Source organism: Poecilia latipinna, unplaced genomic scaffold (assembly GCF_001443285.1).
Source record: "Poecilia latipinna isolate Pla-1442-1.1 unplaced genomic scaffold, P_latipinna-1.0 Scaffold104, whole genome shotgun sequence".
Classification (NCBI taxonomy): Eukaryota; Metazoa; Chordata; class Actinopteri; order Cyprinodontiformes; family Poeciliidae; genus Poecilia; species Poecilia latipinna.
The window spans coordinates 124,638-152,363 of record NW_015112720.1 but is presented as its reverse complement, the minus strand read 5'-3'; the positions used below and the strand labels follow the sequence as shown (position 1 = coordinate 152,363).

The 27,726-nt window shown below is 42.6% G+C and overlaps 1 protein-coding gene across 2 annotated transcripts in view; it reads left to right on the top strand.

Moving 5' to 3' along the window:
- Window positions 1–27,726, top strand: part of fam222aa (family with sequence similarity 222 member Aa) — a 78,023-nt gene that overhangs the window by 10,182 nt on the left and 40,115 nt on the right. Inside the window, exons 1-2 of one of the 2 annotated variants that reach the window (XM_015027594.1) lie at window positions 25,764–25,951; window positions 26,060–26,202. In XM_015027594.1, the coding sequence (XP_014883080.1) occupies window positions 26,106–26,202 (97 nt within the window). In that variant the 5' untranslated portion in view covers window positions 25,764–25,951; window positions 26,060–26,105. Of the gene's footprint in view, window positions 1–25,763; window positions 25,952–26,059; window positions 26,203–27,726 lie in introns of those variants that run through there. The other variant, XM_015027593.1, reaches the window with a different exon arrangement.

Sequence of the window (27,726 nt, the reverse complement as noted above, 5' to 3'; positions counted from 1 at the left end):
TGTTGGTTTCAAAACTGCAGAACTTTTCTGTCTTGTCTTTAGTTGAAAAAAAAAAAAAAAATAGCCAAAATGAGAATTAGCAGATCAACAGGCATTTGCAATTGACAAGAAAAGGGCAAAATAGTGCATCTTTATTTTTGGATTAGTTTGTTTTAAAGAGAGAAAATATCTCAGCATGACAAAGATTTCATGGAGAATATAACACATTTTTGCTAAAAAGTCACAGCAGCTATCACTAGCAGCTTCCTCACCTCTAGTAGAAATGACACAACAGTCAGTTTGTTGAAAAGCAAGCAGGACAGCTAAAAGCAACACAGACATTTGCCTCAATGTTAGCTGCTTATAACAATTTAAATCGACTCAAGCTGAAAATGTTTATATCTTGAGATATCAGCTAAATAACCAGCTAAAATAGGATTTCTCCTCTGACTATCTGTCAAAGCGGAACATTCTGGAAGTCTTTCATTTGTGTTGCACACAACAGATTTGCTCTGCGCCCACATCGCCGTGGAGCTGCGTCCAACTTGACGGAGCCGGCGCTGAGCTGTGGTCAAAGCTGAAATTTGCTGAACTTTGACCACAGCGCACAACTGAGCAGAAAGCAAGCAGTCAGTGTGGAAGCAGAGATTTGTTGCAGGCTCACTGCTCACTGCGTTACAGTATCTCTTATCACACGCTTCTCTCTGCTGCTGATTCCCTTCGTTTCTGTGCCACTTGCAGGTTTACGTCTGTTGGTGTTTTTTTTCTTTTCTTTGTTTTTTAACCACAAGATAAACACATTATTTTAGCTTGATAGGACTTGCAGCTTTGCATCTTTAAAATAACCTGGATCTGCTTGCTTCTTTCGTGCTCTGCTCTGCTGTGGATGAACGAGTTTCAGTACCAAAGCAGGGATCACCTCAAACTCCAGTGGCGAGCTTAACTATGGCTAGTTCTGGCCTGAAAACCATATTAACCTTTGCTTCAAATATTACGCTGTGACAGCTTTCTTCTACAGTTAGGATAACTATTACTGACAATAACTTCACAAAAAAAAATAAATAAATAAATAATCCAAGCGATCTCTTTAAAGAACATCAGCCGTGTCTGATTTGTGCCCATCTGTGCTCTCTCTCTCCATATCCTGTTCAGTGCCATCTTCCCTCATCCCGACTCATGCACCATTGGTAAAATTGACAGCTTTGCACGTCCTGGGAACTTCAGACGGATAAAATAAACATGCACACACACACACACACACTTCTGTTGCATGCTTCTGTGGCTGCGTCTATAAGAACAGCTGTCCAGCTGTCACGGCAGCCAACTAGTCAGCCACTCTCCAAGGCAACATCTGTAGAGACTGAACGCACAAGGGCAGCCTGCCGTTCTCTGCTCGTCCCCAAAGACCGAAGAAGTATGTCAGACCTTTTGGCTGCACATTACCACTGACCACATCAACCGTATCGCTGGCTTTTGATTGAGAGTTATCTGCTCCTGTGCCACCTTAATAAGCTCTGCGGGGCCTCGAACTGCCAGTCACGTTGTCACAGTCGTTCTTAAAGACAAAACATTTGACTGTGTGTGTGGGGGGGGGGATGGGGAGACAAAGAACACAACCCATTATCGCATCCATTAATAGTCATCTGCCTCTGCATGGATGTGTGTGCACGTGTGTGTAAACAAAGTCCCAGCGAGCAAGGTGCAATGGCCTGGAACTGACGAGAACCTACTGGGAGAGTCTCTCCTTATTGCAGCCCACCCCTCTCCGCCCCTCCCTCCCCTCGCCCCCCCCACCGCACTCCCCCCCTCCTGGCAGCGGAGTGATGCTGAGGCAGGCGGCGGAGGGGCACGGAGCCATGTGAGTGGGGAGATGAGCAGAGCTGCGGTCCCCTCTGTCAGCCACAAACCAGGATCAGGCAGATCACATGGGACTCTCTCCTGGGGAAAAACAAAGGGAACAGAGTTTGGGGGGGGGAGAAGAAGCAGCTGTTTAGTGTTTTTCTCTTACTTCCTCAGCAGCTCACTTGTGTTTTTCCCCACTCTGTCATCTTCTCTGCGGCTGTCATTACTTTCTGTCATGCATTTTTTAAAGATACTTTTGCTGGCAGTTTTTGGCTTCATTTGATAGCAGCAGAGATATTAGACAGATGTGAGGGGGACAGAACGACGAGTAACAGAGTTCCTTTAAATGGGTGTTGGACCTCATCATTAATGGTTGTTGTTTAACTGAGGAATGTTTTCCGCAAACATGGGGGAGATTAAAGTTTGCCCCCTGAACATGTTAGAATCGTTCCTAAGCGTCTTTATGGATGGAACCATTAAAGCAATTGATAACTGGGCCTCTCAGACACGCAGACAGCTGCATATTCATTCAGACTGCGGGCGAAATGTGATGGATCCTGTTTACTGGAGCCGAGAAAATGGTTTGGCATTCAAGTATCTTAAACTTGTCTTTTAGTCAGCGTTCTCTTATATATCCATGATGCCAGTTGTAAACAGGGATTGAAAGGAACACCCAGAACAAGACGAGATGACGCCCAACATTTAATAAAATGAGATGTTGCTTGAAAACTATTCTGCAAAAAGAGAAATTAAAAGTTCTTGAAATGCCCTGTTTCTTTGTCAGTTCATCACCTGACCAGTAACACTCAATAACAAAAAGTTCTTCTGCCTTTCCACCAATTATCTGCAGCATTTTGGACGCTCTCTGGAAGAAGAAATGGTCACAATGTGACAGACGAGACGCAAAGAACTTTTAAGCACATTTTTAGCTGGCTGTTAGCTGCAGCACTTAGCTTAGCATCTGGTTCACTTCTTGCTGTCTGGACAAAATTGAAGCTGCTGTTGTACAGTCGTTTGCTGGTTTATTGGACAGTGGTCTAAATGTGAGAAAAAGCACATTTTGTGGAACGTCGAGTCCCTTTGCATGCTTATTGTTTGCGTTTTGCTTTTGATGCGTTGCAGCACTGGATATATATTTTTTTGCGAGATCAAGAGTGTGGTATTAAGTTTTCAGCTGTACCAAGACGGAGTATTTTACTTTATTTTATCATGCAGTGCTGTCAATATCACTTTTAGCTTCTAGCATACGAAGAAGATTTTCCTTTTCTACCTCATTGCCAAAGATACTGCTGCTCAAACAACTGAGATGTGATGGAGGCTTCTTTACTCCTTATGTAGCAGGACTTTCTTCAGTCCTCTCTGTCAACTTAAAACAGCAATTCAAGAGTCACTTCCTTTCTTACTTCAAAATACGACTCTCAGACATGGACAGACACTGAACAGAATTGTGAGTTTAAATCACACAATCCCACATTGGGGCCCAATAATGATAACCTACACTTACTCACCTGCTAACTGCAGACAGATAGTGCTTTGCGAAGAAATATCGTGGATATTTAACATCGTTACGCCCCTTGTGATTGCACATTCTGTCACGATGGAGAGGAAATGCCTTCAAACCCAAATTCCATCTGGCTGTGGTGAAATCTCTGCACAAAGTCATTTTAAACAGTCCCCGTCCAGTTTTTGACAGCAAAATCGCCTGCTCATGACTTATCGTTTTATCATTTAAATTTCCCCCATTGACGCTTGCCGCCATGATTGACGGCGGGGCTGGAAAGCAGCAGCTATCTCAATTGAGCCGCGGCAGGCAGTTGGTAACCGGGACAATGGTCTCTCCTCTTTGCCTTGTTTTCACATGTTTTCTGCTGTCACAGAAACCTCGCTGATTGCTTCTTTGCCAAGACAGCATCCTATTAATCTTTTAAATAAGGGCTGCCGCCCAGCAGCATTGTTTGCTTAAAGCCGAGGACCTTGTGAGACTACACTGAAAAGGGGAAAAAAGAAAGGGGGAAAAAAAGCAACGGCCAGGGTTGAATCAGGTCTCATTGTGGAAGGGAAAGGCTTCTTAAAACCAACAATATTAGGAATTTATTAGCTGCTGTGTTGTTGAGGTCTTAATATTGCCAGGACTCTCTTGCCCCTCCTGATAGCTGCGTGGGCTCTGTTGTCCTCTGCCGCTCTCAGCTTTGACTCTCCAGGTGTATTTTGTGCTTTTATCAGTGCTGTGGCACTCTGAATAAAAGCTTCTGTGTTTATGGCCCTTTTCTTTTTTGTATGTGCTTATTGATCTCTTCTGAGCGTGGTTGGAATGGGCTTTATTTTCTTCAATTCTGGCCTCAAATAGCATAACAGCAGTATATTCTGAAATGGCAAGCCATTGATGTATTTTGATGTGACCTATAGAAGGTAGAATAAGCTTTTGTGCTTTGTGCTTAGCTGACAGTTTATTTAGAGAGAAATAATGCTGTCCTTGACAAGTTTTTTTTGTGTTTTTTTTTCCAGCCATTCCACCTTGAAAAGCCATACTCCACTCTGATTTCATCAACCCGGCTTTTGTGTTTAATTATGTGTTATTTGTGGTAGGAAGTCTTTTTGTGAGACTTTCTTGTCAAGTGGTTGTAAATGGAGAGTAGCTGCAGGGCTTCTGACACCCTCCGCTCCGTAATGAGTGCCTTCCTGTGCAAAATAGCCCCATAAACCAAATCTCTCTGGGATGAGGAACATGTGGCAGGAGTATTTGGCATCTCGCACACAGGAATGTTTATGGCATACGAGAAACGCTGGGATCACCGAATACCACCCTCAAGTCTTTTTGTCTCCACTCCGGTCATGGAAACCCAGTGAGGCAGGGCAAACTAGATGACTAATAGACTCCCAGGTCAGAGCCACATGATAGCAGCAGTGCTGGTCAATGGAAATGGATATACTTTCCCCCAGAGCGAGGTACGACTGCTTTGCGATCATCTGTGCGGTTATGGCCTGGTGCACGTCCTCACACATGAATGGCTGAGCGCAGAGCTATTCATAGATATCTGTGGTCTGGAGCTGCTTTTTCATTTTGAGAAGAAACTCACAAAAATCAATTAGCAAGTAAGAAAATCAGACCAATCTAATGTCATAGTAATGCAGACTTTAGGGGAATTATTGAGCTGCCCAAGGTAACGGGAGGCTGTTAATTCTGTGCCTTTATAGGGGTGTAACAAGACCTCTTTTGTGCTATGTTACAAATATATTTCACATCAAATTAAAGCCTGTCTCACTGAGCGCTATCCAGGAAGGGAGTTCGTCTGGTGAAGTAAGTGTAAGATGTTCTTATGACCATCTCTTTTACGGTTGCCATTATTTTTATTATGCAGGGTTCCTGCAGGGCCCTGACAAGTTATTCAAATTAGAACATTTGACAATGAAGTTGACTGAACTTAGACATAAAGTAGTCAAAAACACCAAGGCTGAACTGGACAATTATTCACTCAGGAGAAATGATTTTAAAATAGTGTAATTATTTAACTTAATTATTCTGCTTGTGAAAATGTAAAGATATGATGATTTTCAGTTGATCTTTGGGATTTGATTCACCTTACTGCTATACTTCCATCCATACATCCATCTGTCGTCTACCTGCTTACCTGTGCAGGGTCGCAGGGCGCTCTGCTGCTCGTGTGCAGCAGTCATTAGGCGAGAGGCGTGGTGCAACCTGCACAGGTCTCGAGTCCATCACGGCAACACACAATCACGCAGGTCAAAGCAACCACGCACACAAACACTCATACCATGGGGACAGTAAACCAATACACCTGTGCATCGCATTTTACAACGTGACAAGCATAAAAAGACATGGACCAGTCACACCTGCACTGGAGTAGACTGTTTTCTAAGAGGGTAGCCATGGGTTGGGATTTCTCACTGAACCCACAAACCAGATCAGGGACATTTTTATGTCATATTTTTATTATTTACTGACTGATTCAGCTCTTTGTTTCTGTTTGTTCCACTTTTGGGACTGGTCTAGAACACTGCGAAACTCTTACTGGTATACTGGGGAGAAATTTTTCGATTTGTAGTTTTCCAGAAAATATTGCTACAACTTGAGCTGGATGTATAGTTACATTGTTACATCTCCAATAGTTTAAATAGTCTGTATGATTAAATAGTAGGCATCTGTCTCTCAAATCTTATTAGAATTTTCTAAATAGTTTCCAGCCCCTTACGTATTTTTATTTTTTATTTTTTGCGTTCCGCAGCTTGAAATGTGCGCCCAACTGTGATACTGTCAGATGTGTGTGTGCACAGGGGTATCTTTTTATGCTTGTTTGCAGTTTGAATACAAACATTGCTGTCCCAGATTCACTCCCTCCTGCCCCTCCAACCTTCTTCCTCCACATGATCTCAATCCTCGGCAACCAGCCGGAGCGCCTCACATGCAGCCACCGACCTCCTCCCCTGCGTCCAGCATCCGAAAGAAAACATTTCTCTCAGTTCCTCTGCTTTTCAAAGTGCTCACATAGCTTGACTTTCTTTCAAAGCAGTAACCCCCCCCAGCGCCACCTCCTGCCTGACCCCCTCCTCCTGGAGACAGCACTCTTGACCTGCTGCCCCATTGTTTCCAGCGGGGATGGATGGGGAGCCGCCTCTGCCGGCGCGATCCTTCACTCAATAGCCGCTCCATCTGTTGACTGCGTGACTCTGGGTTCGAAGCGGGGATTTTGCTCCGTCTGTGCGGGGTGTGAAAGGAGTTATCTCAGGGGGCTTCCTGAATGAGGCTTTAAAGCTGCAATAGAGGGGTGTTGTGATGCCGCACGCACACACACACACACACACACATTCACGCACGCACACAACACACCCTCCGCCCATCATCGGCCCAACACAGCCGGCTGGGTGTGCGCAGGATGAGAGGCCTCTATTGTGCTTGTTCACAGGCCCCCGGGCAACAGGGTCACCTTGTCCCCAAACAAGCGCTGCCCTCACTGGAATTGTTGGCACTGCATGTCTGTGTTAGCATGTGTGTGTGTGTGTGTGTGTGTGTGTGTGTGTGTGTGTGTGCTTGCATGTTGAAGAGGGGGGAGCAAGTATTTGAGTGTAAGAATGCATCATCAAAATGAGGGCAGAGGCCTTGCCTGTGAGGAACATTTATCTAACATCTCAGCTTTTCACATCAACGCCCATTCAGCGCAGCCCGTCTGTGACGGGTTCAAAGGACGTAACAGGAACAGCCAGGGCGGCTTTACAGGTCATGCTGCTTTCACTGAACACTTGGACCTAAGAAAAAAAAAAAGCAACAACAATGTCTACTCTGTATCTGTTGTAGAGACAGCACTGAGAGCAAACAACAGTTTTTATTTCCTCTTGTGGATTTGAGTTTCTGTCTGGTGAAACGTTCAAGTGCTGCTTTCAGCTCCTGAAGCTGGTCTGCTCTGCGGTTTGTCCTTTTCAGTGGCGTTTGAAGGCAACAAAAATGAAATCTGTGGGTGTTTAGACATCTGCTTCACCTTAATTAAGGGTGAAATTGCAGAATGCAATGGATTTCTAGCTGAGGCCCTATGCATGTGTACGTCTGAGTTTTCTTCAGCATTTTTGCGCTAACCAAAGACAAACATTAATCCTCCCTTTTAGATTTTGTTTTAAACTATCAAATATTATTTTACCAAACACCATTTGTTCCATTAGAGAATTTTGAAAATATTAATCATAGCTTTTCAAGCTTGTCAAAAATGTGCAACCTTGAAAGGATCTAGTGCTCTGTTTGTTTTTTCTTTTCTGAGAATCAACTTGCTCAACTAAATTTGAGCAAGTTCTAGTTGCAACCTGGAAAACAATAAGGATGTATCTGTTACATTACTAACTACTATTGGCAATACAAACTTATGACATTTTTTAATGTCAAGAACATATTCTAGGGACATTGTAGAACATGATCCAACCCTAAGAGGATTCACCGTTCATGCATTCAGAGATGTTTAAAATGAAGTCAGGGAACTCTATGATATCACAAATAATATTCTGTAAAGAGAAACTCAACTCTCTAAAAGTGTATATCAACAGGTCAAGCTTTACAACAGCAGAAATTTCTCAACAGATGTCACCAGATGTCCTCAACACGCCGTCACCACGGCTCATATTAAAGTAACAGAATCCGTCTCCTCTCGACTCTTCCATAAACTGAGAAGACAAAAAAATAAATAAATAAAAAATTGAGCAGAAGACAGAGAAGCCTTTTCGGTCACAGAGCCCCCTCAGCAGATGAGACAGAGTTGAAGGAGGCGGGGGTTTGTTGAGAGGAAAGCGCGGTGGTTGAAAACTGCAGTGACAGCAGAATGAATAAATTGAAAAATTCTCTCATTGTAAATTGTCTATCGCTCGTGACAAACGATCTGATAGGCGAGCGGCCCGGGTTCCCGACGCATCCGTCCCAATAGAGCTGTGAATAACTGGTCTATCTCCACACTGCTTAGCACTGGCCCCGCGCTTAATAATTCATACAGTGTGAAATATTTTTCCCCGGTACAGATATGCCAAAGAGCTGCCGGCAGCAGGAGGGGGCGGAGAGAAAGGTGTCCCTGTGGTGCTAATTTGGGGGGTAGGGGGAGGGGGGGTGACGTGCATAGATTTCTAAGGGGCCTCTAGTTGAAAAGAAGATGCCAGAGAGACATTTATTCTGCTCCATGCTCTGTTATTAGAAGGAGCTGGGATGGAGATGCAGGCAGAGAGATAGAGGCATTTAAAGGGATGTTTCTGGATTTTTTTGAAGTCAAGATGCAGTAAACGGTTATTGACAATCAATATCTTACCTGCAGTACATCAGTCTTACCATTTTCATTAGGTATAAATCCAGATTAGTTGATCCAAGAGGCTGAAGCAAACAGTTGTAAACGCAAATGTTTTATACATCTGTAAATCATCAGCGTTGGGTGGTCATTTACACAAAAGCCAATAATGTTTTTACACAACACATACAGGTTGGAGGCTCCGTGCGCCAACAATAATCTTCCTGCGTGAAGCAGATACTGAGAAGAGATTCTAGTCAAAGTAGCTAACTTAAACTCTGGAGAGCTAATATTTATGGTGGCTTATTCTGTGAGTGATGGCGCGACCCATATTATCTTCCTGTATGAAACACATGTGTTAAATGGAACAATGAATACATTTTGGGTCAGAATAACCGTTTCAGGCCTCGGCCACATGACTAGATTTATTTTTAAGCAGATATATTTTCCTTTCCTTTTTAGTTTTTGGAGAAAAAAAATAAAAGTGTTCACATGGTCTGTTTAACGCCACTAAAAACACAAAAGCCAGTAACCCCCCACCAGCATATAGCAACACAATCAACATTAATTACTTATGAATTAAAAATAAGGTCATCCTGACTACGGCTGAGCACCTTCTTAATGACTGTGTGCCCAGTCATTTTAACATATTCCACTTATGTTTGATTTAGCAACAGAGGACAAAGGGAAACAGATGTGTAATAATCCACTAAAAACAAGTTAACTGCTGTTGCAGATTCTCCAACAGATAGTCATAGTGGGCATGTGAAAAGTAAACCAGTATTTTATCGCCATATGTATTTATGACACACTTACTGTGAACAGAGTTCTCAAAAATGTCCACTTTAAAAAAAGTTTTTTTTTATCCCTATAGACGGTTTGCTTGTAGATAGAAGGTCCCGACAGAATTGCAAATCTTCATTTTGCATAACATCTGTGTTTGTGTGACCCTGATTTAATGCATAACGATGGCAAAAGTAGTTTAACTGAACATAATGCTACATATTTTTACACAGCCTTACTTTTGTACTAGATAGGTAGTTTTACCAGAAATTCTTTTACATGTTCTTAGAAAGTGTTTCACATGGGAAGGTCATTAGCAGCGCACCGCCTCCAGCCTTCATTATGCCCAGGGCAAATACAATAATGATTCAAAGGTTCATTAAATAGCTGTATTTTGTGCTTTTGAGATTGGAGTCGATTTAAGCTGGTAAAACTTAACTCCTTTCATAGTTACTGTTCAATTTGTGTCCGGGATCAAGTGATCTGGATTTTTACTGAATGCAGTTGCCAAGAAATGCTTTTACTGCAGGTAAGATATTAACTACTTATAACCTTTTAACGGAAACTCATTCTGAACCACCCCTTTAGTCAAGGCTCATCTGCCAGAAAGGAGAACAATTATTCAGTCAGGCTGAACTCCCCTATCATCACAGACTGTTGGAATAACAGGAGCTGTAAAGCAGCTAAGTAGTTTTTGCTGTTTGCCCTGGTGAACGTTTTGGTCGGTCAGCGGGTTGTCCGTGGACACCTGCTTCAATTCCTTTCCCGTTTTTCCCATTAGATGGCTCCTCCTGTCGCGGACTCCCGAGTTCTGCAGCCAAAAAGCAGCCGTCCCTGACCTTTTTGTCCGCTTTCATTCAAAGCCCGCAGCGGCAGCAGCAGCAGCTATAAAGCCGCCCTCTTGTGTGCGTGAACGGGCGCGAGCAGATGTGTGCTCGAATGTGACAGTGTCATATTGCCGTGTGTGGTTTTGTGTGACTCGTTCTGCAGCTCAGTCCTGTACAAACTGGGTTTTTATGGTGCGCATTCAGGCCCTGATACCAATTATGCAAACTATTAAAAATTTAAGGAGGACAGTCTTTTATAATTTAATCCTAAAGTAATAGATTCTATTAAAAATGTATGAGCAGAGCTTTATAGATGGAGCTAGAATTAGTGTCTATCAAAGACTCCAGTCAAGGATGCAGGGGGAATGGGCAGCAGGAGTGGCGGTATTGCCTCATTATTCAAATAGGATATGATTACCATAGTGCAGGAGTCCCTCCATGCTGAGGCAAAGGCTCTCTGGCCGCTGTGATCATGAACAGAGGAAGATCTCCTCTTTATGGATGAGACAAAACCTTATTCTGATTCCTCTTATGACTTTCACATAGTGACAAGCGATTTGTTGTGGTTTAGAGCAGTTTGTCGCTGAAATGCTCTCTGTCGTCTCGGGTTTCTCCTGCCTGTTGTTTCACTCGAGATTGTTTCTTGTCCCTACTGAAAGCATGTAGAAGGTGTTCAAGCATGAAAACAGGAAGCCTGCAGTGTTGTAACTTAATGGCTTGTGCTGCAACCGAAAGGCAGGCTCTTTTTTTTTTTTTACCGGCCTCACTGCTCCCTGGTTTACCCCACCAAACTTCCTGAACAGGTCTGACTTTCCACTTTATGCGTTCTGTATTTTTTTTATCTTTCTTTTATCAAAAGCCGCCTTCTTTGCTCTGCTTTACTTCTCTGGAGCTCAACTGTTTTCCCTGCATCACTACTTTCAAGGAGCACAGATTGCTGAATTAGTTCTTTGTTGTGTGATTTGCTTCAGTTATTACAGGTAGAGAGCCGCCCTGATCCAGACACCCTAACTGGCTCTGGAAAAAGCTCTGCGGTTATTAATGTGGTGCGGGAAGTGGATTTAAAAAGCCAATAAAAATCGGAATCCTCATGAAGCTTATATGGATCTCAAGTTCTGCCTCAGAGGTAAATTCCTCGCCTTTTTGATGTAATGGTTGCCTGTTTATGGAATAAATCCAAGGAGCTTAATCGATCATCTCCGTGGAAAGGTCAAGTGGAGAAGCTCTGGTGTTTGAAGTGCTTATCCCGTGGAGGAGTGCCAGAAATGTGACACCTCCTTATGAGTGGGTGGTGGCAGGCAGATTAGTGACGGACAGGGTGGCCCAGGGGGATGATTTAGGGAGATTCAGCTCTAAATACCCTGTGTGTATCAGGGAGGGAGAAACTGAAAGCTGCCTGCTCCCAATCCGCATTTTCAACTGAAAAGGATATTAGTAGATTAGAATGAAAATTTACAGAAAAAAAAGATTGAAAAGTGGAAAACAGATGGGTTGAAGTTACTGAGAAAAACAACAACAAAAAGTCCACAAAGGGACAGCTTGTGATTTTTGGAGGATGCTTTTGTTAAATGTAGAGACGCACAAATCAGTCGATTTCCATTTTTCTTTGAGGTCTGATCTGTTTGTTCTTATTTTATTTTGGTAAGTTGGTAAGGGCATGAACGAGAAAACATGTTACAGGTTCTTTACTGGATCTTAACCTTTATTATATGTTTTTTTTTAAATTAAATTCAAAAGTGCATCAAAGCACGTGCTGTTGAATGTTATGTGTAAACCAAAAAATTATACTATATTCTTTTATATTTGATGCATTTAAGACATTTTTGAGAAAAAATATGTTTCTCTGTTTAACCTTCCAGTCATCGATCAATGAATGATTGAAAATGAAAATAAGCTGTTTCATATCTCTGATCAATTGACTGGTGTATCTCTGATCAAAAGGCTTTAATCAATAACTCATACTTGCAGTAGATAATGCTCTTTCCATCTTTAGTATACATCTAGATAAGCTGGTTCAGCAAACACCATTTTATGAACCTTTAAGCTTTTGCCATGTTTGGATTGGGAGATTATTTACAATGCAGATGTTAATTATTTACACAGGAAATTGAGGATCGGGGTGGTGCGCCACCAAATATTTTCCTATGTGAAACTGAAAAAGGAACAAGTTAATGGTTTCTTGTCACGGTAACAAAGTAGCAGAAGAGTAAGGCAACGTAAATAGTGTCTAAAGTAGCAGTCACTTAAACTTTGACGATCTACGTAGATTATATCAACGTTACTCTGTCTGCAAATGCTTTACATGTTTCTTTCTCCTTACACGTTTCATACAGGCAGATCAGTTTTTTGTGCCTGCTAGTTCCCATGCAACTAATCATCAACAAGTACCACCAAAATATATCTCATCAATTGCCAAGTAGGTCTGGACAATGTATAGAAAATTTGTCATCATGGCCATTTTAGTTGAGCAAAATCAACATCACAAAGAACTTTTTGGACTTCAATTCTGGATAGCAAGTGATTGAAGTTTGCAATTTTTCTGTGATGGTTTCTGACTGGTGGTTGGTTCTACTGGTTGTGACCAGTAAGTCTAGATTTACTGGCCAAAGCAGAGATACCATGTTGTCATTGCAACACATAGCAACGTTATACCATGTTTTCCTGATATTTTATAACCCTAATATCAAGTGTTAGGATATTAACCGCTTGTAACCTTTTAGTGTATTACTTCTCTTCAAAAAGCTTGAACTATCCCTTTAATGTTGCTTGAGATTACCAGTTGGTCTCATCCCTCTGCAGTCAAATCTAATCTGGGTAGGGTGGCTGTGGGCAGCATGTGTGCTCAGAGTTGAAATAGGGCTTTCTCTGCCTAATCCTCTATCCAGGGATCACTCAGTAGGGTGAAGACAATTACCAGCCTGCTTTCTCATGCTAATGAAATCTCTAACTAGATCTTACAGAAAGAGGAAAAAATAGATGGAGAAGGAAGAGAGGCTGGGACAAAGGCGCGGAAAGATGACCCGACTAAAATGGGTTTTTAGATTACCATTTAATTATTGATAGTCAGCCAATTGTAGGGGCCTGAGCTCGGGATTAGGGAAGCATTTTCTAGCAAAGGGACAGATTATGAAGTTATTTTGGTGTGTGTACTAAGGGTCAGAAATTTGCTGAGACAAGACTTATGTCACCGACATATCAGCGGCTAAACTAACCCGCCTTTCACCTTTTTATCAGCTGCCTCCAGCAAGGTGTCTGGAGTGGTTTTAAATTGCATTAATATGCAGGAATTTATAGATCGGCTCCCTTGGCATTTCTGCGGGGAGGGGAAGAGAGTATTACGGTCCCCATCTGCACTAATTACTGGGTCTTGGCAGTGCTACCTGTCTCTTGTGAAGGACAAACCAAGGCACCAAAGCTGTAACACGCATGCAGGCTAAAGGAGCTCATCTGCTAAGGAGTCTTTTAGATTAGCGATATCTCAGAGGGCTTTTTACTTGATGTTTGATGCTTTGACTACCATAAAAACATCTCTGCTGGCAAACATCAATAAATTAAAAGACTATTTAAGTTCTCTCATCTAGAGCTGAGAGAAAGACGCTAACAGGCTTCATACCCATTTGTAGCAATCATTTCATGTGCGCAAGATCTGTCATTATAAATCTGAACCCAACCACCTTCGACTGGTTGGATAGCTTTGAAATGTGGGTGGGGGAAAAAAAAAAAGCAAATTATGGGGTTAGCAAATAAAACAAATTAGTAGTTTCAAAAATTATTGCAAAGAAACGATAACCGTCACAAATGCACTGACCTGCCTCAAATGGTCAGGCTTGTTGCTCTTTGTAAGTCTGTCCTGTCAGAGAAATTATTTTCCATTTTAAATCGTCTACTTCTTTTCTCAGTCCCCTGAGCCCTGACACCTTCACTTTACCTGTTAAAACAGCCAGCATCAGTGTGTTAACTCTTATTTTTGCACTACAGGTAGCTCACTCTGCCAGGTTGACAGTTTTTCTGCAGTAAATCTGCATGCGGTAATTCCTCAGCCTGCTGCGGGCTTCTCAGGTTCCCATATTTGTCTGTCATCCTGTCAGAGACACTTCTTGGATCACTGCTGCACAAACATTTGCTTATGTTTGCGCCATCTGTGCCATTAGCCAGCAGGTGATTACCAACCGCAGACTCACCTCCCACTCTGTCCAACTGGACTCCCTATGCTCGCATGGCCAGGGCCAGTTTTCCAGAGGGAGAAGGAAGGCAACATCTGGAGTAAAGAGAGAGACTGCTGAGTCTGAGCAATGAAAAGTACAGTAAAGAGGCCATGCGGAGGGTTTTGCGATCAAAACTTTGGCCGACTACATTTAATTTAGTTTTATGGGATACACAAACACAATGTAGTCCGTGACAGTGAAGCGCAAGAACAGGAATGAGTGTTTTTTTTTTTTTTTCACTTTATGAAAGGGTCGTAAATGTGTGGCATGCATTTGTTTTCCACCTCTTCTTCTATGATACCCTTAAATTAAAATTAAGTGCACCAAAGTGGGGTTGTTCTTGTGGCAGCAGAGACTGTAGGACATTAGCAAACATTTCAAGACATGTTCGTCCATCGAACAGACAAGTCAAGAAGACATTAATCAGAGAAGCAGCCCATTGTTAGCTCTGCAGGAACTTCAAACATCCACCGCTCAGGTGAAAGAACCTGTTGACAGAACAGCTTTTAATCAAATGTAACTTCTGCAGAAGAGTGTCAAGAAATATTCAATTGTTGAATAAAATCCTTAAATTCTGATGGTAGTTTAGTTTGTCACCAGCCATGTAAGAGATGCAGTGGAAGAAGGTTCTTTGCTTTAAAGCTGCACAAATATTTTGGGAATTTATTGGCCTGTGAGTTTGTAAAGTATTACAGCAAAGGGAGCTTGGGATGTAGTAATTGTTTTCTCACTTATTCAGATTGTAATATGTTATAGTTTAGCATGCACATGTAATATTTAGTCTTATGTATAGAGGCTCAGGGCAGTAGATGTTCAAACCAGGCCCAAGATGGTGCAGGTCACAGAGAAAGTCAAAAACACAAATGAGCAAAAGGACAAGGAAGGATGTTAAAGTCGTAAATCCATCTGAAAAATCTATGTTAAGACTTGGGGAAAGAAAAAAAAAGGTTCACAGATGCTTTCTGTCCAATGTGTGTGAGCTTGAGCTACATTGCTAAGAACAATGGAGAAAATTTTCCGTCTCTCGATGTTCAGACGTGGCATCCTCTAAAAATACTCGCAGCTTAAATTTTGGCGAATGAGTGTCGACTCAAGGGGGCTGAATACAAATGCACACCACACTTCTCAGATTTAGTTTGTGAAAATCTTTGAGTGATATTAGTCATTTACTTTCTTTTCATAATTATGCTGAGTTCGTCTGTCACATAGAAATGTGTAAAATGCGTTGGTAAATTCGAACGCACTGCGTGCGAAGGAAAATGTTGGTTAACATCTCCTACCAGCGAATCTCTGAGCCTTTGTGTCATCCGCTCTTTTTCAGTCCTTAATATCAAGCGGAGCAAAAATGGCTTTGTCACACTCGAGATATATCGAATGAGATCAGTGTCAACATCTAGACGGTGCACTATTTGATTGCCTTGTGGGCCTGGCAACACACTAATCTTATGCATGACTGACTATTGGATCTGTGACATCTTCCAGTGAAAGACAGCCGAGTTGTCATTTGGACCGAGGGAATCTGGGTCACCCCAGGTCCTGCAGGAGGGTGCTGTTTGGACTTCAATTCAATTATTTCCCATTGATTTATTGGACACCCATCAATAAACACACATTTCTGGACTGGAGCGCTTTACACAAAGGTTTTCTCTTTTTCTCCCCCCCTCCTGTTCTCCTGCTTATTCTGTTCTATCCTTAACTGACATAAGCCTTTCTTTGAAGTTCAGGAAGCAAAGGAATGAGGAATGACAGCACAACAAACAATGAACAAAACACGCACACACACACACACACACACACACACAAGGACAGAGACAATGAGAGGTTTTTGAATATTCAAGTGAGACACCATAGGATGGGTTGAGAACCAGTGTTTTATTGTTGCGTTAAGCCATGAAAGGATGTGTCTGGGACAATAAAGAATTGTGTCACATTGGGATAAGAAATTCTGCAATATCAACAATGCTTTACCAAATGGTGTGTAAGAAGGTTTACAGTGGAAAATATAAATCTCACAGGAAAAAAAAAAAAGCAGAAAAGCAAAGCTTGTTTCTCACATTTGGGTGATGTTGCAGCGGGGGGCTGGTGATTTATATCTGGAGTCCTTTCTGGAGAGCAGTCTGCACAGAGAAATAAATGCAGAGCAGGTATGAGGCTTTGTTTTTAAAATCTAGAAACCAAGAAGTTTCTTGGTGTGAAGCGAGTCAGTCATGAACTGCACTTTAGTTAGACCGGTTGCAACATTTCCAATGCTTAGATTGCGGCTGATTTAGCACCAATAGGAGAAGGTCAGCTTGTGTCTGACAATCTTAAGCCACTTTCTTATTGCTCAAGGACACTGAAACTCTGTTATGTAGGTACATCTCGATTCTACAGGAAATTAGGAAAAGCCACTGTTGGCAAAAGCGTTTCTGATTCAAAAAGTCACGTGCATTAGGGTTTTAGTAATGTTTAGACAAATTTTTGCCTCATTTATTAAACAAACATGGGTTGTACAGCGGAGCTTTATAAAAAAGTGGGGTCTGCAAGAGTTCATGTGGTCTTTTAGAAAGCCATGTTTTTGAAGTTAAATTGGCAAATGGGGAACTCAGTCAAAAGCAGCATAACTTTAGCTGCCATGACCTCCTGAGGCTAAAAGCTTTAGCAAAGCTTCACTTGAGTTGAAGTGAATTCCAGCTCCTTCCTTCCACCTGTACCAGGACTCAGCAACCTTTTATATACAACGGCCATTTTTTGGGCCTTAAAGCACTCATGATTGTTCATTAACAAACCAAATTTATTTTCCACTGCTAGTGAAAGATGAGGAAAAAGCAAACTTGTGTAAATATAACTGTAGTAATTTCTATATGAGGCTACATGTGACACTTCAGGGAACTCTAAACTTGTAGCTCCTCAGCGAGTCATCTGTGGTCTTGATGGTAGAGAATCTACAGCTCTACCACAGAAATAACCTGTGATGTATGAAACTGAGTGTGAGAAGAGAGTTTTGAAACAAATGCTGTTAGTATTGAGGGAACCCTCTAAGTTAGCCTGATAAAAACCATCACCTTGTTTTACTTTGTACAGTCGGTCTGGGCCCTCCGCTGTTGAGAAAAGATTGTTTCTGGACGCATGGAGGACTTTGTTAAAGTTTTAAACTTTTCCAGTCATTAATGTTTGTCCGTGATGAATGCAATGCTCTAGTTTGACACTGTACATTGCCTGCACTGTAAACAACCATCGTCCACTGCGAAGGGAGAAGCACCGAGTCGAATAAGATGGTTGTTGGTGTTAATTCAGTACTTGGAAGTATTTCTAACATGAACTGAATGACTTTATTCACTCCCTTCACTGCCATTGCCAAGCTACAACCACAGATCAAAACCAGTGGAGAAACTCAGAAGCAACTCCTGCTTCTGTTCTCTGATTGGTTAAAATTCAGCCAGAGAAATCGGGCTCAATGGGAGAAATCCCAGATGGAGCACTGTAAGGAGATAAGAATCAAGCGGATATTCGTAGGAAGGCAAATGGCCAGGCTGCCTCTAAATGCTCGTCCTTCCACATTCCACATTACAAAAATCTACTTTAAAAATGCTGATTTAACTCACAACTTTTTCCCTATTTGTCTGGAGTTATTGCTTTTTAAGTCTCTGCCTTTTGCGTTTGCAAAAGTTTAAAACTCAACGTCTGATTGCTTTGTTCGTAGATGCAGCGGTTGGCTGTGAAGTCAATTAGTACTCATTTCTATTACAGGGCTGACATTAGTCTAGACAGGCGTGTTTTGATTAGAGATGACAGACAACTCACGGTGATTGGACTGCCAGACATTCCTCACCCTTCATCCCATGGGTGAAGCTATTGAAACTGACTTGAATATGGAAAGCTAGCAGATGAGTGTTTTTGCCAAGCTGCCCTTCATCTGCAGAGAAACATGTTATAAAAACGACTTCTCAGCACACGGGACTGCATAAGCCGCCGCAACGCTGACATGCCTCAGTACATATCACGTATATATTTATAAAGCTCAGCTGCCAATACGATTTTTCCAGCACTGTATATCATAGCAATAATGTCCAAACTGTGGGCTTTTTACACACAATGGCCTTTTGTTGTGCAGGTTATTTATCGTGCTGGTGTGAGGTTGTGCAGAGCTGGTGGGTGAGTGCATCCAGGGGCTTGTATTGTTAGGGAATCAGTGGCTCTTGTTTGTGGAGCTGGGACGGTTTGTTAACAATGCCTTTTTTATGTCCCAGAGTGCGTGCCTGTTGGCAAACGTCCCCTCTGAATTTTTGTTTGTGTGTGGTTTCGTTGTTTGCTGTATGTGGACCGGGGTCGGCGAGCATAACCCTCCCATTGTGTCCCCCCCCATCAGAATAGAGTAGTTTCATATCAGGCACATGTGAGCATTAGTGTGTGGGTGTTTTGAATATACAGTATGAGCGCAAATTATTTAGTGCTGCTGTGTGGAAATTGCAGAGCTGAAAGGAACGAAGGGCAGGGGAGGGGGTGGGCGACTGTCCCTTCCTAATGGAGGCTTTCACTCTCCCTCCATTCATGTGACGGTATGGTGACGGAGAAGGGGGAGCTGGGGATTAACGGGGTAGAGGCAGTGCCTTGTTAAAGAAAAAGAAAGGGTTTGAGTGTGTCAATTGGATTAACTTGTTTGGGCTTATTAAGAGGGGAGACACAGCAGCTTGTTAAAAGCACTGCATGGGGCGTCCCATTGTGAGACTGCAGGGTCACCATTCAGTTGGGACGAAGCCACGCCCTGACGCATTACGGAGGCCGTCTGCCAGGCTCCCGATACTTGGAAATTGACTTGTAGTGATTTTATGTCGAACATAACATTGCTTTTCTGACATGATTATTTATGTTTCTAATCTGCTTTTGGGAAAACAGCTCGAAGGCTAAGCAGTTTTAGCGCTCCACGTGCAACACCGCCCTACAGAGGAAGGATCACGGATACTTGTCGACTCTAGAAAAGCACCAACAAACCTGATGGTGACCACATTCATTCAAATTTTCAGTTTCAGTGGCTGCTCAGAAACTCAAATACCTTTTTCTTTTTGTTTTTGTTTTTCACGTCAGCTCAAACAGGTAACACATGACACCTCTATCACTGAGTGAAGAGGACCGGACATTAAATGTTTAAAAAGAAGTCAGATTATGAATAGGAAGTATTATAAAAGAAATTATTTTCTACAGCCTTTCACCGTGTATGAAAAAAAAAAACAATTCTTACTGATCTGTAGCTGATTTTACTCAAAATCTTTGACATTTTGCTAATGTTTGTGCATAAATATCTTGAAGCACCACTTCAAGGAGGGACGTCAATGCCACCTCTGGCATTTCTTTGTTCACTCATGAAAACTATAAAATCAGCAATGACCCTGAAATATCTGTGAGCACACGCATTTTTCTGTGCTTCGCTAAGTTGTAGAAAGAAATTTATGCCCAAAGTGTTATAGACAAACATTCCTAAAAGTTTGCTGCAGATAAAAACAAATGTGTTGAATCTGTTTTACCAGTTTGCAAAGTAGCTCACTCTGCAGAGGGTCTGGCTCCTGTGGTCCTGTCGAAAATAATAAGCTAGTTTTCGTCTTAAAAAACGAAAAAAAAAAACTAACAACAAAAAAAAAAAAAACGCTTGTGCCTACTGCAATCTGTGGGATAATCAAATGCCTTCTCTCCTTGTTACAGTTGCCTGCAAGGTTGTCCCTGAGAGCAATAATTGGAATATACGGCAACAGCACACCGAGCGTAACCACACTCCTTCTGGCAATGAGAAAAAGAGCCATTGGCTGAGCTGTTATACATTTAAAAAACTGTAAGGACAATAATTTAGGTGAGAAAAACAAACAAACAAATAAATCAGACATGAAGTCTGCCAGTGCAACATTGAAGCTCCAAGCCTCGATGTTGATTCAGACAGACTAATGTCAGGAGATTAATTCATGATTCACAAAAACCAAATATTTATTTAGCAACTGTTCATGTAAAACCATAAGGTACTAAGGTTAGCTACCACTGAGTATCATCTGCCATGCTGTGTCTTTCACCTGAAACACGTGTACCTCAGCACGCGCACACACACACACACACACGCACACACACACACAGAGACAGACCGACAGCGTTTGTTCACCCATGACCACCCTGTTCCACCCCGCACTTGGCAGGATGCTTATCTGAGTAGACAGCTTTGGGCGCGGAGAGCCATCTCCTCTGATCTCCTCTGCAGTTTAAGAACCTTTTAACTAAGAAATAGCCCTCCGCCAAGCCCACTGCCTCCTGATTCCAGCTTATTCCTTCATCTCAAGGGACTGATCCTCCCGCCTCCGTTGCGAACCCTGCAGCGGCGTTAGCAGAACGGGGATGGATCCGACAGACATCCTAGCTTTTGAGATATCTCTGCACTGGTGTAATAGGAGACCCAGTGGATTTGATGTACGAGTGAAGTGCAGGTGGTGTTTCCGAGCGGTCGGTGTGCACACACACACGCACACACACACAGAGAGAGAAAACCTAGCACCTTCACAGAGATTGACCTCGGCAAGACGGGCTGCTTTCAGGGCAGCTGGGTGACGGGTCACAGGCGTTTGGTTTCGGGGATAATTTCCTGCCACTGATGGACATCTGCTAAGCAGTACAATAACCTAATGGGAGAAGATGAGGGGGAAAGGGGGACATGACAAACAAGCTGAAGACTTGCTCCTTTTGCCTCGCTCTTAAAGGCAATAATAGCGGTAAATTGGTTCCTGAAATTGAATTGAAAAAAAGAGCCAGTCTCCTTTAGCAAAGTATAATGCCTCCGAATACATTTGGTGCACAGCAAATGGAGAAAAATGGAGGGTAGTTACACGATTGTCTTTCATTTCAGGGAGGGGAAAAGTGTGCCGGCATCCCCCCCCCATGCCCCCCCACAGCCCTCCCCGTTAAGGCCAGCTTTTAGTCTCAATCTCCACCACGTGTCTGCTTCCCCTCTCTCAACCACTATCTTTGAACAAATGGACTGTGAGGATGGGCTCGTTGGGAAATTAGTATCCTTGCAGAGAGAACACAGAGAAAGGATTATGTGAATAGCCAGTAATGAGCTCAAAGTACCAGTGTGTTTGGGCCAGGGCTGCCTGTGCGCGAGAGGAAATGGCACTGTGAGCGACCTCTTTTTTTTATTATTTATTTATTTTTTCCCCGAGCACCTGGCGAGACATAGAGTGGTCCCTCTTTTCCATCTGCAACATTTGTGTGTGTGTGTGTGTGTGTGTGTGTGTGTGGGTGTGTGTGTGTGTGTGTGTGTGTGTGTGTGTGTGTGTGTGTGTGTGTGTGTGTGTGTGTGAAAGAGAGAGAGGGTGAACTGAGGTTGTGCGGAGATTTAATTTGCTTAGATTTATCAGGGAGATGCATTTTAGTGCTTTTCTCACTGTCAGTTTTGTGCTAAAAGTGTTGTTTTGTGCTGCTGGTGACAGGCTTTAAAAATACTCATGTGACTTCGGGTGTTAAGTGCAATGCAGAAGCCTCGGGGTCCAGGGTCAAATGTAATGTCTTGAGAAAACGGTTTTTAAAAAAAGAAGAAGAAGCCTTTTCTGGGAGAGAGACTGAGATATTTGAAGTGTTGATCCATGTTTTCATGGCCTCTTCATGACCTTTAACAATTAAACACAAAGTATATTTTGGCTTCAGTTATAAAACAGTGAAATGGGCTTTTGTGCCACATTTCATGTTAAAAGACAAGGAAAATGGTTGTGGTAAAAATGTGTTTTTTTTATAATTGGGGAGGGGATGTAAAACTATTCTATACTCTATAAAATTACAGTATTTTGTGCATTATTCTACACGAAGCTTAGAAATAAATAAATGCTTTTCAAATCATTTGATGCATTAAGATTTTTCAATAGTGACAAAAACATAACTGTGAAATCATGATTATGATTGCCTAAGTATGCAAACATTTCTAAACAAATTTCAATCAGTTTGGAGAATTTTGCCAAAAACATTTTCAAAAACGTTCTAGCATGTGTGTCAACGTGTATTTTCTAACTCCTTAATTTTAGTTTGAAAGACATCACTGCTCAAGTGAAGTTTACTCTTTCTGAATAATATCTACTATCTGCATAAAAAGTCTGGACCATAACTTTTATGAGCAAATTCATCACAGTTTATCTTCTTGTCAGCATAACCGTTTCAACATTATTTCTGCTACTACTAGTGGTAGGGGTTGTAGGAGAATTACTGCTAATGCTAAGAGTAGTAGGAGTGGGTTAATACACCCAGAGGTGAGCAGATGAACAGTATCAGCTTCATGAGGACAAGATGAGACACTAATAATAATTATGTTGGAGCTTAAAATCCTCCTGTTTTTATTTTGCATATAAAGGCAGCCCAGCTCCTGACCGTTTGTCTGAGGACTCCATAAACTGATTTAATTAACTTTTATATGCTGTTTGAGTTTTATAGCATATTATGATTAAGTCTCTTATTGTGAAGGTTTGACTCTTTTCTAACTTGTCTAAGTCCTTCAGCCTCGTATTTTAGCTGTTCTGCTGAGTTTAGCCAGACCTCTGGTTGCAGGAGTAGAAGTCCAAGAAATGCAACAAAAAAGTAACAAGTAAAAAAACAAACACAGACGCTCCTGAATACTGAATACATCCAGCTAATAGCTTATTTAGCACTGGCAGCCAGCTAGAGGCAGAGGACTACTTTTGTTTTAAGAAAAGAGGGGGGGGAGGGGGACTCTTCAGAAATGTGTCTGTGGATAGCAAAGTTCAAATGTAACATTTTGTTGTCTTTGGTGATTGAATATCACTTCTTTAATTTAACTGCTTTCTGCTTCCATGTGCTCTGAAGTGTTTAAGATGCAGCATTTTATGAACAATTAAACACAAACACACTTATAAGGGTTGCTCATAGTAGCAACATTTTATCATGGCAATCGTTAAAACCAATTAGAGATTCATCCTTATAGAAACAACTTAAACTAAACACATATAGCCAGATCTGTGGACAGAATGTACTGCATAGACAATTGAATGATTATTAACGATTATGTGACTGTTGAAACCCTCCAATCCTTCACAATGTAACACTGTCTCATCTCTAACCCCCGTTTTCCATGACTGTTTGTTGTGTTGTCTGACCACTGGGGTCCAGTGACAGCAATGCTTCCCCTTCAAAGCCTGGCTCCAAACAGACACCAGAAAGGGAAAACTGACTCAGATCAAACCAGAAGTAAAGCAACACTTATGATTGTCTGTAGAACTACAGTGTATGGAAGGTTCTTCTCTTTTATTATTTGGTTATTTATCCCAAGGACAGAAATAACAAATTGTGTGTGTGTGAGGTCACTTTACTGTTTACTTTTATCACTTTCCTTTCCTCTCGTGAGCAGACAGTTGACAAACTGGCACATTACCGCCCCCTAGGAGGCTCTTGTGAAAAATCTATAGCGCTGGTGTGCTTTTTAGTCCAAAAGCAGCATACGCTGGGTTCTCCATAGGAGTCAGCCTCACACTGTGATGCAGAGATGAGATTTACGACTGTTTAAATGGAGCCAGATCACGTGGATCCGTTCCTTTCGAAGAGTCGTTCAAACTGTTATCATCTTATTTTTAAATAGCCAGCCAGAGGGAACTTATTTCACACTGAGACAAATGATAGGTACGCTATTTTGTCAGTTTGAGGTTTCTACAGACGAGGCACTTGTATGGAGTCAGTGTGGACAACACGCAATGAATGTGATGTTTGCATGTCAAAACAGTTCTGCACATGCACTCTGCTGTGCTCCTCCCGTTGTGCCTGTGCTCTGTGTCAGCGAAGCAGCAATGGAGGATGCGAAGCACAGTAAAAATACAGCTTGCAACTGCAACTCAGTACCCATTATTTATGCTAAATACTTAGGCAATAGATTCGATTCACTTGCAATTCGTTCAGCCTGGAAGTACCTTGAGTGGAAGGCTGTGGGTTCAGCGGGGCAAAGCACAATTATTACATTGTTCCTGGACATGCATAAGTATGAGGAGACATTTCATATTTCTCACTTTGATCAAATACCGATGATGGTACGTCACATCATTTGTGGAGCTCTTTCGATTGAATCCTTCAACGACTGCTTGAAATTTACGACCATTCGCAGCAGCGCTCTGCATTTGTGTAGCCTTTAAATGAGCAAGAAGAGGACCCAGAGCTGCATGGCCCGCCATTAATTCATCCTGTAATCACTGCAATTGTTTTCTTTCATAATACAATGATAATCTATGAAAGCCAGTAATGGACCGATGGCAGGTGGCTAAATGTTCGTTTAGTGATTCACTGAGAAAATAAATAGCGAAGGGCTCGGCTGTGACATGTGCGTGAGAAATCATTTTTCAATACTCTGCCACGCGTCTTAGCCGGAGACGCCGGCTCTGACGGCACACATGAAATATTTGCCTCCGCTCTGCGTTTTAATACGGGAGGAGACGGGCTTGGACTGAAACAATAGTGTTTCGTGCTGATGCTTTTGAAAAAAAGCAACTCACGCACAGGCGGTGCCAAGATTAAAGCCACAGTCCTTTTTTTTTTTTTCTTTTGCAAATAAATGTGACCATTATCCATTGTAGGTAAAACTGGGCTTCAGTAAAAGCATGCTGAGTAAAAAAAAAATAAATAGAGGAGTAAATTTGGATCCTTATCTTATAAAAACACTTTCTGGGCTCAAATAGATGCTTCTGCTGCTTTTATCTGCCACATAATGCAAGTGGAAGACTTTGTAATCAGTCATCATTGTGTTGTGTGACACAGCGACGCTCCTGATGAATGATACCCTCCATGGTTTCTGATTGTTCAGGGTTGTTATTCAGTTTTCTTTCACATATATATATATATATATTCATATTTATATCTGACCACGTCTTGTGCTTCCACTGGGAATGCGATGGGCTTTTTGAGAGGAGACCAGTCGCCTCTGCCTCCGTGTTCCTGAGTGAAGGTGGCGGTGGGGAGCAGAGTTGGAGATTTATGGCCTAGAGGGAGATTGATTAGTGCCGTCACTAGCCCTGATGTACGGCTGGCAGTCTCTCCCCTCCCATCCCATCACATCTGCTCAAACACACACACTTTCACATGCGACTGTACAGTTCAACACATGCATCCAGACGCAGCTCGGGGCCCCAGGCCTTCCCTGACAATCCCCCTGAGCTGTTGCATGTTAAGTCGTAGCAGACCGACTGCTGTTTTCTCAGCATTCCCTTTTCTCTTTTTTTTTTTTTGCTTTCGATAGATAACGCCATCAATCACCACATCCACACTGCCCTGGAAAGAATGTGGCCCGATGTGGCTGAGTGTTGCTGTTTTCTCTGTGATTGTGAAAGGTTTTTTTTTTTTTTTTTTTCGGAGCTACAGACAGGAGATGCGGTTGAATGGCTGTGTGGATATGCTGTCTGAAGCTGCAGAGTGACTGCTCTGGACTCTGCTCTGCTCCCGTGTCAACAGTGCCCACCCGCCCCCCACTTCCACACTCTGCAGGTGTGTGTTTATCATTCAACACACAGAGCTGAGAGGCAGGCAGCTGTAGGCATGCTTCCCAATTAAATCCTCGGTGAGAAAGCCCCCGGTGGCTCCCAGACCCGGCCATGCACAGCTTTGACCTCGTATCTGACTTGCTTTAACATCCATCCTTTTTTTTTTTTTTCCCTTTCTGACTCAGGTTGTCCGCAGAACTCCCCCGGCTGTAATACTGTGCCCACCTCGCCATGCTGGCCTGTCTGCAGAGGAGGCAGAACCCCCCGCCCCAGCACCCGGTGTGTGTCAGCAAGACCTTGGAGCCGCCGCAAGTCCTCGGACGGAAATGTAAGTTAGCAAGACTAGTGATTGGCGGGCGTCAGGTGTTCGGCTCCGCTTCAACTCAGGATGCCTATGTTTAGGTGATCTACCGAGTCTGAGAAAGCCTGGAAATTTTTGGAATTTGATTTCAGTATTTTCCAGGCCTGGATGAGTACGGAAAAATATTTGGACTTTGAGACTCTGTGTGTCTAAATGCTATGTCCTTTCTTCTAATTGTCCTTCATTTGTTTATTCTTTTTCATTCTTGATATGCTTAATCCCATCTTTGTGTCCAAGCTTCATCATTCTCTTCCTTATATCTGTCCTTCCCTCTTTCCTTTTTGCCTTCCTTTCTTTCCTCATTTTATCCATTCTGCTATCATTCGGTAACACCTGCCTTCTTTCTGTCTTTCCTTCCTTTACAACTTAATTTCTTCCTCGTGTCCTTGCATATTTTCCTCCTTTCCTTCTTGTGCCCCTACTTCTTGCCCTTCTTTTGTCTTTCCAGCCTTCATTTTAACTTTCCTTTCTCTCCTTTCTTGTATCCTTCTTCTCTTCTGTCACCAACACTGTAGAAATGCCTGTCATAAGCATGTTTATCTTTAGTATTTTAAATTTTGCAAGGACCATTAAAGACTGAGAAATCTGGAGAGCCGAGGATGAAAAAGCCTCGTCGACAGATGTGTAGGAACCCTGTGTGTTTGTTGTTTCTGTTTAATCTGCTGCTCGCGCTCAATGTTGGAGGTCGGTGGTTGACCAGGACAGTGAGGTGAACGAAAAGTTTCCATTGTTGTCACTTTGTTCCCTCGCCGCCCTGTGGAATTCTAAACAGTTTCATTCAATTTGCACTTAGACCTTGGATTGCCGAGTTGTTTGGCTACTCATTGTGGGGGAGGCTGTTTAACTCTGCTGATTGTGCAGTCGTGACAACAGGGCTGAACAGACACTGTTTAACGGGCCTCGCTGGCAACCGCTGACCCTCAGGGTCTGTAAACATTTACAGTGTCTGGCCCTGGACGTGCCGGCCGCATCTAAAGCGTGGCAGCTGCTGCGTTTGTTCCCCGAGCACCGTCCTCTGTCTGCTCACAAAATGCAGTAAAGGGACAGAGGAGAGCGAGGGTGGAAAACTGTAAAAGACCTCGCAGAGCTGGCTGTAACCCGGCTGGGATTAGAGAGAGCTGCAGCCATCAGGAAAGTGAATTTCTCCTAAGCACCTTTTTAATAAGTGAGAGAAGTGTTAATTTTCTCTGTAGTAAACTGTCCTTGAATGTATCACAGCTGCTGTTTACATGGAAAACACATGAGCTCCTTCGAGCTGATTGTAACTCCTCCTGATGGGCACAACCCAGAAAATTGCTTTGAGTCCTTGACTGGCAGCCTTCAGTCCTCCTGGACCAACAGTGGACAATCACTTGCATCGCAGCGATCCCTCACACTGAACATGCATGGAGCGATCATAGAGAGGAAAGACTCCAGCAGCACCTGACTTTGTGCAAACGTAAGGAGTCTCGACCGACTGGGGAGTCTGAGGAGACAAAGCGGACATACAAA